Source organism: Durio zibethinus, chromosome 15, assembly GCF_047325235.1.
Source record: "Durio zibethinus cultivar Kanyao isolate XHJ-2024 chromosome 15, ASM4732523v1, whole genome shotgun sequence".
In the NCBI taxonomy this organism is placed as follows: domain Eukaryota; kingdom Viridiplantae; phylum Streptophyta; class Magnoliopsida; order Malvales; family Malvaceae; genus Durio; species Durio zibethinus.
The window spans coordinates 4,002,842-4,018,111 of NC_143176.1; the positions used below are offsets into that span (position 1 = coordinate 4,002,842).

General features: G+C 35.0%; 3 protein-coding genes across 3 annotated transcripts; 1 reads left to right on the forward strand and 2 right to left on the reverse strand.

Annotated features, from left to right (window-relative positions):
* The first annotated feature begins 2,705 nt into the window (after positions 1 to 2,705).
* On the forward strand, positions 2,706 to 9,312 carry LOC111301625 (rab GTPase-activating protein 22-like). The gene is made up of 12 exons (XM_089744414.1): positions 2,706 to 3,305; positions 3,783 to 3,878; positions 4,566 to 4,669; positions 4,799 to 4,938; positions 5,026 to 5,124; positions 5,224 to 5,346; positions 6,113 to 6,201; positions 7,098 to 7,203; positions 7,311 to 7,408; positions 8,087 to 8,341; positions 8,621 to 8,704; positions 8,945 to 9,312. The coding sequence occupies exons 1-12, from the start codon at positions 3,216 to 3,218 to the stop codon at positions 8,957 to 8,959; spliced, it is 1,299 nt and encodes a 432-aa protein (XP_089600540.1). The 5' UTR covers positions 2,706 to 3,215; the 3' UTR covers positions 8,960 to 9,312.
* Positions 9,313 to 10,061: 749 nt separating this feature from the next.
* On the reverse strand, positions 10,062 to 12,585 carry LOC111301626 (COBRA-like protein 10). The gene is made up of 2 exons (XM_089744413.1): positions 11,848 to 12,585; positions 10,062 to 11,684 (listed from the first exon to the last, which is right to left on the reverse strand). Exons 1-2 carry the CDS (start codon positions 12,416 to 12,418, stop codon positions 10,267 to 10,269), a joined length of 1,989 nt encoding a protein of 662 aa, XP_089600539.1. The 5' UTR covers positions 12,419 to 12,585; the 3' UTR covers positions 10,062 to 10,266.
* A 568-nt stretch (positions 12,586 to 13,153) lies between these two features.
* LOC111301627 (thiamine thiazole synthase, chloroplastic-like) lies at positions 13,154 to 15,118 on the reverse strand. The gene is made up of 3 exons (XM_022897434.2): positions 14,493 to 15,118; positions 13,815 to 14,303; positions 13,154 to 13,693 (listed from the first exon to the last, which is right to left on the reverse strand). Exons 1-3 carry the CDS (start codon positions 14,913 to 14,915, stop codon positions 13,532 to 13,534), a joined length of 1,074 nt encoding a protein of 357 aa, XP_022753169.1. The 5' UTR covers positions 14,916 to 15,118; the 3' UTR covers positions 13,154 to 13,531.
* Between the last annotated feature and the right edge of the window lie 152 nt (positions 15,119 to 15,270).

The window sequence follows — 15,270 nt, forward strand, 5'->3', positions numbered from 1 at the left end:
TCATCATTTTCATCAAGACCAATGTTTTTGTTGAATTCCATTCCCCTTTTTTGCATACATCTAAATTTGTTGCAGAAATAATAGTCAAGTGATTAATTAGTTCATGCCATCGTTTCCTACCTAATTAAGGTTAGTTTTTATGGTTTCATCATGCAGTTCTATGTCCAAAGGTTTACTTTGTCATTACCTGGATAGACACATCTGGCCTAGTCTCATGACCTGGTCCTGAAGGACTGGTTCTAGTCAGAATCAGACAAGAAATAGAAACTTTCATCTCCTTAACTTTTATGAATAGAAAATCTCTGCCTTGCTATGACTTTTCCAACGAGATATATTAGTTTCAGAAGTTCACTGTAGAGTTTGTAATTTATTTATTTGTAAAGTGTTTGTTTCATATAAAGTTTGTCAAAATTTTATACCGTATTGTTACTATATTTTTTTATATTAGATCATCATGTCGTATCTAAAATTATAGATTTGCTTGAGGACATGATGTCTAAACAACTTCATCAGTTTGCTGACATCAAACACCCTAAATAGGTAATCAAACAGCCCTTAATTATATATCAAATACTGCTAGGATGAAATGGGGACATGTATAAAAACAGGGAGACATGACAAATTGAATGAAACCAGGGAAAAGCAAGAACAAACAAGGGAGTAACAGAAATTATATGCTGCTGGAAACTGCCCAGTTGGTAAACTTGGGTCCATAACAATTGATCAAAAGGTTACTACATGCTTGATCAAGTCAAAAAATGAAGACAACAAGCAATTTGATTAGTGGACTACTTTCCACGATTTTTATAACTTGAAACTAAGATTTTTATCGAAATTTTATATTTATTTTTATATAAGATAAATTATTATTATAGAGATTGATATTTAATTTATAATGTATAGTTGGTTTTGATTTAAAATTTTCATAATTTTATCTCACAAAAAATATTTCATAAATTTGATTTTAAATTTCTCATTAAAATTTAAAGTCCGATCAAATCTAGTACGTATAGAACTATAAAGTTATATAGAATCACAAAATTAAAATTACACAAAATATTAAGATTTTAAAAATAACTTCTATCATGTGATATTTAGCTTTCACACTCTCACAATAAAATATTTAATTCTCGTCCAACTGATACTCACTCTAATATTATTTATAAAGATTTATACTCAATTTAAAGATATTATTCACTTTATACAATTTTATTACATAAAAGATATCTTACAATTATAAATTTAAAACTTAATTTATATAATATAATAAATTCTTAAAATATCCCAAAATTAAAATGTCATAATTATGACTCGAAAATAAAATATTTATCAAAATTTTATTTTATTTGAGCAAATTATAGTCTAAGGACACTTGGTAAAACAATACAAGGGGAAAAAAATTTTTTTTTGATGGATCAACCTTCAACTCCTCCATTGATTTTGTCCTTGCAAAATTAGATCCAAACAAATCTAGACAGAAAATGATCCTCTTCATCAAGTTGGATAAACATTTTTTATTTCTTTATTTTTTGGCTGAAAAGGTTGAAAAGCATTTGAAACAGATTAAAGCATATTCTTTGGAACCCACAGCCATTTTTTGCCTAATCGACATTAATTTTAAGGGACCCTATGCAGTTATTTCCATGACCAAACCATTTTTCTCCTTACCACCAATCAATTAATTGAACAATAAAATGCAATAATTATTCCCACCAAATAGTTTCATTACCCTCAAAATTTCATTGTTTAAGAGAGTAGTTGTTATTCAAATTTAATTAATTTATGTAATATCAATAAGTTGTTAGTTTAATCGATTAAAATTTTTTTTTTTAATGAAAAAATTTTAAGTTTGAATCTTATCTAAGATCACTTATTAAGATTATATCGAATGCACAATTTAAAATCATCTGTCTTAAACTATCAAATACAATATATTTTTTTTGACTTGAAAGATTGCATAACCTATTTACCTTCAAATTTTTCTTATAAAAAAATTAATTCATATAATTATTATAAAAAATAATATTTAATAAATTTAAAATTTAAATAATAATATTTATAAATTTTTTATATTTATCAATTTTAAATTTTTTTAAAAAAAAATTTCATTTAAACATATCAAAAAACCGGAAAAAAAATTTATTAATAGCAAAAAAATTTTATTGTTTGTTTCTAATATTAAGCTTATATGTAAATGAATCCAAAGATTTACTTGAACAAAATGTGATAATTGCAGGATTTTAGGCTTTTAGATTTCATTTTAGGACAATATCACTCAAATTTAGGACTCAGATAAACCACCATTTTTTTTGGAGTCAAAGTCAATATGTTATAGTTCTAGTAAGTTTTACCATCACTCTTGTCTTGGTCTTGGTAATGAACGTGGGCGGCACTTTACCACACCTTACAAGGCAGAATCGGTCAGCGCTTTTCAACCACGCGCCACCAGAACGCATTGACTTCCTATAATCGCATTTACATTGCGTCAGTAAGAGGATGAAAGCAAAAGTAGTCCCTTCAAATCTTCATCATCCATTGTTGTCGTTCACTTTGGTCTTTTTTAGTTCATTGAGAGTCCGGCAAATCTGTTAATTTTTTTATTTGTATATGTAAAACATTAAAAATATAAAAAAATAAAAAAATCAAGTCAAAATATAAACATGTAAAAAGCTTTAAAATTTCAGCAGGATTAAGTTTTTGTTTTTGGGGTTTAATTTTTAGTACAAAAAAATGAGAAGTAGCAGTTAAATTTAGATAAAGACAGAGAAACAAGAGGGAGACGGTTAATATCAACGCATAAAACGGCCAATTGTTTTTTTTATTTTTTATTTTTGATGTTCTTTTGTTTGTGAGATGTCAACTTTCTACCACCAACCATGGCTACCACCACCACCAGGTCCACCACCGACCAAATAAACCCATAATTACCCCCAAAAAAGTGTTCTTTTGTTTTATTTTTGTAAAAAAATAAAAAGTCCAAGACTCTTTTTCTCGTTTTTTGTGCTTTGAAGAGCTTGACTTGGCTGGACCCTCCATTTTCTCAACCTTCCTCTGCATTTCCTTTGGTTTTTCCTTTCTGGGTTTTTCTTCTTCTATTCAAAGCTTCCGGCTTTTGGTTGTGCTGCTGCAAAGAAGAAAAAGAAAAGCCTTTTTTAGCTGGAAAAAGGGAAAAAATAAACTTTTTATTTTTCTTTTGTGTTATATTTTCTTGGAAAATGTGGGGGGTTCCTGCAGAACCTGCTGATTCTTATTATGAGGTTCGGCCTGAATGCACTGATGTTCCAATCACCAGATTTAAGATCAAGGTTTGTTTTTACTAATTGAAAAAAAAAAAAAAAAGGAAAATTTGGATCAATGTTTAAGTAGTTATCGGAAGGAAGCATATTTTATGCCATGGGGTTTACTAGAAAATTTGGATCAAATTGATGTTTATTTTTTGGATCAAAGTTTTTTTTTTTTTTTTTGCTTTATTATTGGTTTTAATTTGATTGAATTTTAGCATTCCCTGTTCATTTGGATTTGACCTTGAATTTATACATATTTAAAATGGTATAGTTAAAAATTGTAGGCAATGAACTTGGATTAGAATATGGTTTCTTATCATGATCAATTCAATTTCAAGTCAATGTTTTTCATGGCCAAGATTTCTGCTTCCAGTTTAAAGAATGTGGTTCCTTTTTATCTTTGTTGATTTGGTAAATGAAGCTGAGTTCTGCAGTAATTGTTAAAAAAAGAGTGCTGTGATTCAATAAAGATGCTTTCTTGTTTATTTGCTTGTGCAGCCTGGTAAAACTCTAAGTGCAAGAAAATGGCAAGCTGCATTTTCTCCGGATGGGCATCTGGATATAGGCAAAACTCTACATCGAATCCAACGTGGGGTAAGTGCATATTCATGTTCAATTGATTCAAATAAAAGTGCAGTTTTGCTAAATATATTGGATATTTAAGTTTCCAGAGTAATTATTCAAAATCATGGCCATCCTTATAAATCCGGCTTGAAAGCTACATGGACAACTTGGTTGCTCTTTTATATGCAGTTGTTTGCCTACTTGATATCCTTTGTAAATAGCACTGTTTCCACCTACAATTTAGTTTTTTAGCAGATCTTAGTTGCAGTAAATTTAGAAAAATGTATTAGACAGCTAAACTGGAATTCAAATGTAAATTGTTTTTCCCTTTTGATTTAGACTATTGGTGAGAATTGGTCCTGATGTTGATATCGTATAATTGGGCTTATAAATGACTAGAACATGCTAATTGTATCCATGAAACAGTAAGGATAGTTTATCAATGCAAAATAACAAAAACTAATGCATCAATTTGTGTCCTATGTACCTTTTATATCAATCATGCTGGAAAGCAGCATCACCAAGATATATATATTATATTCAGCAACGCAGCTGGACTGCATATTCTAACATGTATTAAATCTTATACATGGAAGAGCATATGCATATATCAAGTTGTGTGAGGCTATGTTTATGGGTTTTTAAATGCATGTACATATTTTTGCTTATTTGTTTTAGCCTCTCTCTATTGGCATTATGTTTTTTTGGCCAACATAGGGGATCCATCCTTCAATTAGAGGAGAAGTTTGGGAGTTTCTACTTGGCTGTTATGATCCTAAGAGCACATTTGATGAAAGGGAGCAGATACGGCAGCATCAAAGGTAGTCCATTTTTCCTGTTTAATTTGATACTATTTGGCTAGTGAATCTTTGAGAGATCAGTTCTCTGCTGGATCTCTTTCCTCATCTGGAGGTCATGTTCTAAGCGTTGTTTTCTCATTTCTATCTCAGGGTGCAATATGCTAGATGGAAGAATGAATGTAGTGAAATCTTTCCTGTTATTGGAAGTGGCAAATATGTTACAGCACCTGTCATCACCGAAGATGGTCAGCCTATTCAAGACCCTTTAGTGCTTTTAGAGACAAATCCAGGCAAGTAACTGGCACTTTACCTTTTTAAAAATAATAGTTTGCTAAAAGGGAAATAAACCAGGTATTAATATGTGATGAATTATTCAGGTGCAAATGCTAATAGTACTGAAATGGTAAAGGAGCTAACCATTCGTGGTCCTTTGGACAAGAAAGTAATCCAGTGGATGCTGACATTACATCAAATAGGTTGTTTGATGTTTTCTATTTCAAATGCACTTCTCTCTTTTATTTGTTGCTTTCTTCTCTTGCTCATGACCACATTCCTTGTGTTTATGTTTCTGTCAGGTCTTGATGTCATTCGCACTGACAGGACTTTAGTATTCTATGAGAAGCAAGAGAATTTGTCAAAACTTTGGGATATTCTCTCTGTTTATGCCTGGATAGATACAGATGTTGGCTATTGTCAAGGTGAGTAATTACTTTAAATCTTTCTTTCTAAATGATGATTATAGTTTTTATTTGTTAACTGCATCAATCAATTGAACCTTGAATATATTTATTTATTTATTTACTGTAAAATAAGCCACTTAATTTTACTTCATTAGCATGTGACTGTAGCATGTGCTTAACGTTATGGTGGCAGAATAAAAATATAGTCTAACAAGTTTAAAAACCATCACAAAAGCCTTTAGATTTAGTTATCACTTCTAGATTTTGCTAGTGTTTTGAACATGGTCTTTTATTCATCAGATTCAACTGTTATTATTACCACTAACTTTTCACATAATCCATTCTGCGGTAAAAAAAACTTGCCTATTCCTGGTATTTTCCTTTTAGGCCTCCCAGTAAATAACCCTCTCCTTATCATACCCAAAGACGTGGCATACTATAGATGCTTCTCTGATATCTCTCTAACTCTCCACACACATGCTACGTGCTTACTCTTTCTTGCACATTCTTTGGTATTATATTAATTTTCCCTTGTCAACAACATAAATCTAAATTAAGGAAGAAAGTTGATCTACTGTAGAGTTTCATTCACTTCCAGAACAGCATGGTTAGGTGGTCTTTATATAGGTAATGGGTTACAAATTATAATAGCTGTAAAGCTCTGTCTATTGTAATCTCCATTCATTCTACCTCTCTATGTAAAAGAAGGAATAATAATTTTTTATATATAATTTGTAATCAAATACTAATTCTGAAAGCTAAATTCAATTATAATGTTGAGCAGGAATGAGTGATCTTTGCTCCCCCATGATTATTCTTCTTGAAGATGAAGCTGATGCATTTTGGTGCTTTGAGCGTTTGATGCGCAGATTGGTAACTTTCTTTTTTTCTTTTTTTTTTCCTTTTCTTTTCCACTCTGTTTATTGCAAATGGCGGTATGATGGCTTATCTTTTCATATGCACCAAGTTTATTTTCCAGAATTGGCCTAAATTCGAGCTCCTAATGGATTAAATATGCGTTTATGTATTTCTGGAGTTGAGAATTAAGTTCCTTTTTCTTTTTTATGTGGAATTCTAACTCCTAATCCTTATGGTCCTTTTAGGATTCACATATATTGAATGTGACAACTCTATCTTTAACTACTGGTTGTCTTCAAGACTACCTACTCCAATAATTTCTACTCAGTTGTTCTACACGCTTTGTAACGGGAATGTTTTTTGCCTCCCCGTCGATTCATTATACTTGCTTGCACATATACATATTGATACCTGTCTGTACACCATGGCAGATTTTACTATTATATCTTTCTTATTTGCCAAATACCATTGCATGCATTTCTTAATAGCTAGTTGACACATGTGATTTCCATGGATAGATCTTCTACTTTATTTTGTCAGACCTAGCTTGTTTATTCTGTTCAGTTTTCTCTTCATTTACTTCATTTAAAGAGTAATATCAGAACAGCTAAAAAATGCAGATTTGCATATGCTGAAAGTCTGACGGTAAAGAATTGGTTAATATACCAAGAGAAAGTTACAGGGGTTTTGTTTTGTCCTTTTTTCCTAAGCACTGTCTCTTTTTAGGAAGTGTTTCTCCATCTTTTGCTCTAAGTTCTTGCTGCTTTTCTAATAAATAGAACAAAGTGTATGATCGGTTACATAACTCTTGATTTACCATTCTCATTTCTTAACTTCTTTTCTAGGATTTTCTTGCTTTCAGCTTTGTTACCAGTTTCTTATTATATTTGTTCCTATTTTAAATCTTAAAGAGAGGAAATTTCAGATGCACTGAGAGTTCTGTTGGGGTAGAGACACAACTTAGTAATTTGGCTGCGGTAACTCAAGTTATTGATCCAAAACTTCATCAGCACTTAGGTATGAAATTAAATTTATATCTTTTCATTCTCTAATGTTATGCATTGAGCTTTCTTTGCAGATCTTGTTAAAAGATAATTAATTTTTTTTCTTATATTGGTTTACAGAGACTCTGGGTGGAGGTGACTATCTCTTTGCTTTTCGAATGCTAATGGTTTTGTTTCGTCGAGAGTTCTCATTTTGTGATTCATTGTATTTATGGGAGGTATGTTCAACACTTCTAATCCTTTGACTGATCTTATTGAATTCAAAATGTATGCAAAATGCTTTGTGAATTACCTGATACCATTCCTTGGAAACAAGACACAATTCCATAATGCTTGTGATTATTTCTGATTCCTATGATTTTATAGAACTGTTTGTTTATGGATTTGGCTTTTTCATATCTTAGAAAAATAAGTTGATGATAAATCTTATCAAGTGATTGTTATGAAATATTTAGATGCACATTCTAGTGAAGAAAAATCCTTCACCCAAACCGAGTTCTTTAATCTCTAATGTGACTGGTTTCAGAGGAATAAAGCTGAAGGACCTATGAAATTTCTCATTTATACGCTTGAGAAGCTTCTACCCGTTCTTTGATATCAAAACTTTTTATTGTTATCAAGCTGTTTGTAGGAGTGTGTCTATTCAGATGTGATCTGTCCAGTGATATTGAAGGAAAATAATTTTCACCTTGATGATGTTTTACAGTTTGTAATTACTTGTGGGCTAAGATAAGTATAAATGTTTGGTTGTGTTATGTTCAGCACTCTGTACAATTTCACGACGACCAGCATGAATCAATTCCTGTGTTTATGGAACTGTACTTTTGTGTTTTGGCATGCTTCACATGAATTGTACTCATAAAGTTGCTTTGTCTGGTTACCTAAACTTTCTACAGATGATGTGGGCTCTGGAATATGATCCTGACTTGTTCTCTCTATATGAAGAACCTGAATCAAATATTGAGAAGGCTGAGGGTTCTAAAGGAAAAACCAAATCAACACGTCAGTGTGGGAAGTATGAGAGAGAAAATATGAAAATTAAAAGCTCTGATGCCCCTCTCCCCATTTCTGTTTTCCTTGTTGCCAGTGTCTTAAAAGATAAGAGCTCAAAGCTACTGCAAGAAGCTCGGGGCCTGGATGATGTTGTTAAGGTGAGCTTACATGGGGAATAATGATAAGACCGGTCTATAAACAAACATATATGTTAAGCAACAATTGACCTGGCACAGCCCATTATGCATTGCTGAAATAAGTGTCTATGCACGATTAGCACCTTCAAAAACCGTGAAACATTTTTGATTGGTTTCGGTGCTGATGGAGCCTTACCTTAATATACACTCTTCTTTTGGTATTTCCCTTGGGACTGCTGGACTTCTAGCTGTTTTATGTTGTCTTAACGCTCTACCTTTCTTGTTTTTAAACTTTTTCAGATTCTGAATGACATGACTGGAAATTTGGATGCTAAGAAAGCTTGCACTGGAGCAATGAAACTTCATAAGAAATATTTAAAAAAGGTAATGTTATTTCTTTCATCTTTCTAAATCTTGATACAGCTTTTAAATTCCTTCATCATGTAAAACTCAAAAAATAGCAGCCGTGGAATAGTTAGCTGTAGTACCTAGAGTGCACATACATGTCAATGTCATTGCTAGATGATTCATTTGTGCCTAGCTTCATTTCAGAGGTTGCTTCCATGAGAAATCTTCTGCTGATAACTCCTTGAAGTCAAACTCTTTTCATTTTTGTGACCACAGGCCAAGAAGACATAGCATAAGGTAAACCGTCTGATGTTTTCCACCCAGTCAAGAAACAATGAGTGTTTTTTTTTCTCGTATTCCATGACTTGATTTGGCCGAAGATAATAACATGCTTCCAGAATAATCCTGGCTCGGAGATGTTTTCCAGATGAATTCTATAATTGCTCCAACCATCAAATGTTGCTATAGAAACCATTGTTGTATATGATAACAATCTTCCACCTTATTTGTGTACAAAAATATTGTTTACTGGTATCTCCATACGAATCCATAGTTGTATTAATATGTATCTTGTGTTTGTTTCATAATCATTCAAATTTCAATGAAATAGAAAGAAAATTAGCTGCTTAGGCATAAATTCTCCATATCATTTTCAAGAGAAACGGCAATGAGTTTTCAGAAGGGAAAATTTTTTCAAAAAATATTCTACTTGCATTTCTCCTTTTTGCTACTCAATCTGCAAACTGTGAGTTCCTTCACGATGAACATGTCACAGAAGTTGAATGACGGACAAGGGTTGCAGATTTCCTTCACGATGAACATGACAGAAATTGAAGGGTTGAAATTCTTCAACCCCTAACAATGGTGTCAACAAGACAGAAAAATAATACTTGTTCGGGAAGAATCCTTCTTGAGTGGAACTTTAGTTAATGGAGGTTTTTTTTTTTTTTTTTTTTCTGATGAAGTTATGAGGAGAAAAGAATTATATAAAGACGAAATCATTCAAGAACATACTCCTAATTTCCATGTGAATCTGCTTCATATTAACAAGAGTATAAGTGCAGATTTAAAAAGAAGATCAAAATTTGAAGCTTATATATTGCAGTGGAAATAATACTTGGCAAAATGGAAAATTTTAATTTAAGCTCAAAAGACGTTCTTTTCATGTTCTTTTAGTGAAGAAAGAAGCTTGATTTATTCTAAGACTATTTTCGTTTCTGACATAATATCACATTCTTCCTCACCAATTGTGCAACGTTTTGTTACGTCCTTTTGGAGAGAGACTCACCCAAGTCCAGATTTATCTCGAGCATGATATCTCTTATGAGAGCTCATATTAATAAAGAGTTTGACAAATTTTGGTACCGTTTATCACGGATCCACACTTTTAATGCATTGAAACTTCTCTATTTTATTTAATAAACATGTCTTTTGCATTGAAGACAAAAAAAAAAAAAAATCAAATCAAATTTCTAGTTATAAAAGTTACATCATGATCCATGGAGTTGATCAAAATGTTGAGTTTAAATCAAAAGAATAAAAAAAAAATCTTACCAAAGCTAATTCACTACAACTAAAATAAAAATCTCCAATGACCATCAATGGAAACGGCCTGTTATCAGCAAGAAAGTCATGATAGATATGAAGATAACAGCCATGAAGGAAACTCGAGAGCTGTGCCCTGCACTCCTAGGAAAATCATCAGGAAGTGCACATTCTTCCCCATTGAAGAACACCTTTGTAGGGAACCCATCCCCACGTCGAACGTTTATTCCTGATGTATGTTTCTTTCTGAATGAAACAATAGATTGTTGCTTTCCAGGAACTCTAGGCTCATGTGGTTTTGTCCCATTTGTCTCTGCCACCAAGTAATTCAAACCTGGCAAACCCTGGAAGAAAATTGTATTCTTAACGGATTTCAGCTTTGTTCCATTGAAGGAATAGACGTTTTCGTAGCCAGGGAAAGCCTTTTTCATTTCAACAGCGGTGAACCAATCCTCAAATGGAGTATCTCCCCAATTAAATAGGGTGATCCGAGCCGTCCATCCAGTCTTGTAATCAGAGTTAAGATGCCAATTTATACTAACTCCGCAATTGTCAGGGCAAGGCAACTTTTTGGGAACAGTCCTGTGCTTGAGATGGGCAAAGGCTTTAGCTTTCGCTGTCCTGTTTTCGAAAGGAACAAGAAGAGCCTCTGCTGGAAGAAGCATTGAACGCCCATTGGGATTGCAAGTATCTGTATCAATATCATCACAGCCACAAGCACAGGTACTGCATGGAATGGCAGAATCATTGTAGAAAGCCGAGAAGGAAACACAGCACTTAGTTTTCTTTTTCTCTGGCTTGGTAATGTTGCAGACAACTTGCCAACTTGCAATAGCACTTGCTGTAGCCTGGAGCCCACTTGGTTCAGGAAATTCTGTTGGATCTACTCTAATTGGAGCCCCACACTTGTACTGAGGATTGAGTAACCCAGTAACATTCCATCTTTGAGGTGGATACAAAGCAGTTTTGGGTGTATCAGGAGGCAATTTGTAGACCCTTAATTGGAAAATTGATCTTGCTTTGCTTTCATCCATCAATGGTGGCAAGAGAGTCCCATTTCTACAACAATAAGGAATCTTACCAACGTTGGAATCATTTGCTCTATCAGCTGGCAAATCAGCAATCACAGGCCTTTTTTGGCAATTCATGACTGGAGTAAAATCAAAGTCCTTGAGGAATTGGCCAGCTAAGCCAAAAATGCAATCAGAGTAATCGATTTTGTGAGTGTAGGCTCCTCTCATGGAGTAAATGAACTCTCCCCTCATCCATTCCCAAGTCAAGTTCCAATGATCAAGGCGGCCTAAGAGATTGTTGTTGTCCATGGTTACTTGTGCCTCATAGCTACCTTCATATGCTTTAAGAACATCATACATGAAGTTGAGGTCTCCATATTGCTTTGGCATGTACTTGCCCTTGGGAGACTTGGCCTTGAACTTGGGATTCTTTTTGCAACATACATGCATGTAGGTAGCTGTAAAAAGCCAAAAAAAAAAAAAAAAGTTTAAAAATCGAAGGCTGGAATTTCCCATAAAACCATATAATCTTCCATTGATTTGGTTCAAGATAAAACACAATTTACTTTGAAAACTTTCCATGAATTGATCATGCAATACCATGCTTGAAACAAAACTTACGATATTTAGTAGGCTTAGGGCAGTTCCAGCCATCGTTAGCCAGCTTAATCGACTTTGGCATTGGAATCGCGTTCTCTTTCATCCCGAACATCGTGCCGGTTAAGTGAACCTGCACCGCAATCTGGTTATAGTCCCCAGCAGTATCAATGGAGGTCTTGAGGTCCGTCATGGGGTACCCTGCTATGGTTGTTCCATTCCCAACTGCCACCGGAAAATCTCCGGCACCGTCTACAACGATCGCGTTGGTTGCAGACACCAATATCTCTCTATGTTGAAACCCTACAAACATCTTCCATCCTTTTACCTCTTCTGTCCCAGAATTGACTATGGTGGCTATGGAGTTAAACGCCCATGATTGAGCTGTAACGTTCTTGACGTGGGGATATTCTTTAGACCTTGACGTGAAAGCGTAGCTCAAGAATACACCATTACAATTGTCTTGGCCCGGTGGTGGTCCCGGGGCTGGCTCATCATCGCTATAGTCATCGGCAAGATCACCATAACATAGCTGAATTCTTAAAGGGATAAAGAGAAATGCAAGATATAAGAGTTTCATCCAAGGCATTTTCATGCCTGCTTTTGTTTTATTAAACCTTTTTTACTTTTGATGCTTTCTTTTTTATTTTTTCTTTTCCTTTTTGTCGGTTGATGATCAGAGGCAGAGGAAAACAAAGAGGGGTTTGCCGCGCGGGGAAGACGCGGCAAGGGAGAGAGGGGAGGGAGTTCTGAGTGAACCCCTATGAAGTTTAGAGATGAAAGGATTATAATGGCGAAGGGAATGAGACATAGAATCAAGCTAAATTCTCTTCCTCTAGTTTTTGCGGCTGGTTCGGACATGGCTAAATAATGGTGTTTTATTTCTTAGAGTGAAAGGAATAAGTTTCTATTTTTCGTGTGGCTGATGAACTATGTCGTTTTGCGGTTGGCCAATGTTTGGACTAGTTAAATATTTTACTTGTCAAATGAGTTTTGCAACTATCTAATCAAATGATTTGGGATGGCAAAAACTGGTTTTCTCAAACAGATAATGAATGTGGTACCATGTTTAATTGATTGTTTTGTGACAAATCTGATTAAAAACTCCATGTTTCTCAAATCTGCAACTCCATTCCCTTCAATGAATGTTACAATGAAGTTCATCTTAACCCAATATTTTCAAGCAGTAAAGCCTGGTAGCCTATTAACCTAAGCAAGTTAGATGCTAATGATTTCATGTTTCCTGAGGTATGTTGTTTCAAGAGTTTTAGAACCCTTTCATTGATTTCACAAGTGCAGATGGCATGATCAAAAGTTATAGAGAAACTCGAGAGCAAACAATGACCTGCAGCACAGTTTACATGTTTGTATGTGAAACTCTACAAATACTTCTGAACATTCCCAGGTTTTCATGGGGGAGGAGATGAGATTTGCAATGGTTTATCTATGGAAGTTGTAGAGAGGAGAGAAAGAAGAAGAGAAAGCAGTACTCATTAAAGGCAAGAAGAACAACAAGAAACTAAATGCGAAGTTTATGCCATCAGGTTCTAGGAGAGTCTAGACAGCAAACCCCTCATTATTAACAAACCTCACCACATAATCACATCAACCATCAAAAAAAGGAGCCATTTCATTCCTACCAATGACTATTTTTCCGGTTCCTCATTACAGTTATTGCTAGGGTCCTCATTGCAGCTATTGCTAGAGACTAAGCATCTGCACTCTCAGCAGAATCTGTAGCAGCCAAGATCAGCTCTGGGTGAATGCTTCCCACAGATGTTCCATCAAATGCATTAGGCAATCCCAATGATTTCAGAGCAAGATGGGCTGCCTTTTGCCCTGATATCATCATTGCTCCAAATGTTGGTCCCTACATTGGCAAAAAAAGTGTAAATATGTTAATAACAATTTAGTGTAATATCACTGCCTTTTGCCTGACTCAACATAAGTCCAAGAACAACATAATAATGATTATGTTAATTGAAAATTACCATTCTTGGAGATCCATCAATCTCTGCAACTTCCATTCCAGTAACAATCATCCCAGGCACAATTTCCCTAGTCAGCCGTACGATAGCATCCTCAGCTGCATTCATATCCAGTGCCTTCATTCCTGGCACACTATCAATCATCCCAATGCTCTTCAACCTCTTGACCCCGGTGGCTCCAAGTGGCCCATCATGACCACAAGAGCTAACCACCACCTTGGCCTCCATCACGTTGGGGTCCATGCAGGATTGTGTGTCATGGTTCATTGATACCAAGGCCCAATTTGTCACAACTCCACCAACTCTTCCTCCCTTCACTATTAAGTCCTCTGCCGCCACAGCATTGAACAGCTTCACATTGGGGCGGGCTAGAAGCTTGCTCATGATGGTGGATGTGAAGAGGGCTGCATGCTTGATTACTACATAGTCGTCTTTTTCATCATATTCAATGCCAAGTTCATCAAGGAATCGATGAGCTGGTTTGCGCACTACCTTCATTAACATAGAATCTTTTGTTAATACTACATGGAATGGATCTGGTTTGCAGTGTATGTCATGCAGCAACAGTATTAAGATTCTATGCTGTAGTTTCACATCCACTTAATTATCAGAAAAATACAGAATTGTTGTTACCAAAAGAAACTTCATAAGAGATCCCACAATTTGATTATTTTACATTACCATGGCGGAGAAAAGCTGTCCACCAAGCCACGCACCACCTCCAGGGCTAACAGATTGTTCAACAATAGCAACCTGTACGAACGGATTCTTGCTAAGCTCATAGGCGCAAGACAGCCCCGCAGAGCCAGCACCGACCACCACCACATCAGTGTCAGCATAGGTGATCATGTCCATCATGTACCTACGTGTCATCTCACGTGACACAATGGACTCCTTGATAGGGAGAAACCTGAAATCGTTCAGATCATACTGAGGAGGTGCTGCAGACATGGAAACAGATGCATTGCAAGGAGAGGAAGACTTTGGTTTCAAATGAAAAGAAACTGGTGTTATTGGAACCCCAAAAGAGGCAGACTCAAAGAGAGAACTGTTTCTGTTCACTTTAGTATAGGGTGTGAGAGTTGTAGCAATGGAAGACGCCATTGATTGAGAAAAACAAGAAAAGGGTTCTGGTTTTTGGGGTTCCTGAATTTGAAGCTTGGAGAGAAGATGTAGCACAAAAGAAGGGAAGAGGGTGTTAAAATATAGGAGTAGGAAGTGAAGAAAAAATCCGAGAGGAGACGTGGGAAAGGTGGAGGATCTGTAGGGACTATAATTGGTAGGATATCTTTTGGAAAGATTTGACGCTTTTTTGCTGGTCAGTTTGTCTGTTTTATGCAAAATTGGCAAGAAAGAACAGGTCTCTACGGCGCATTTAGTTTCAGCCAAACTGTGGGCAAATCACTCTGATCCCACTTTTTCTTTACTGTCTCTGTCAAGCAGGTTTCATCTTTGAAGA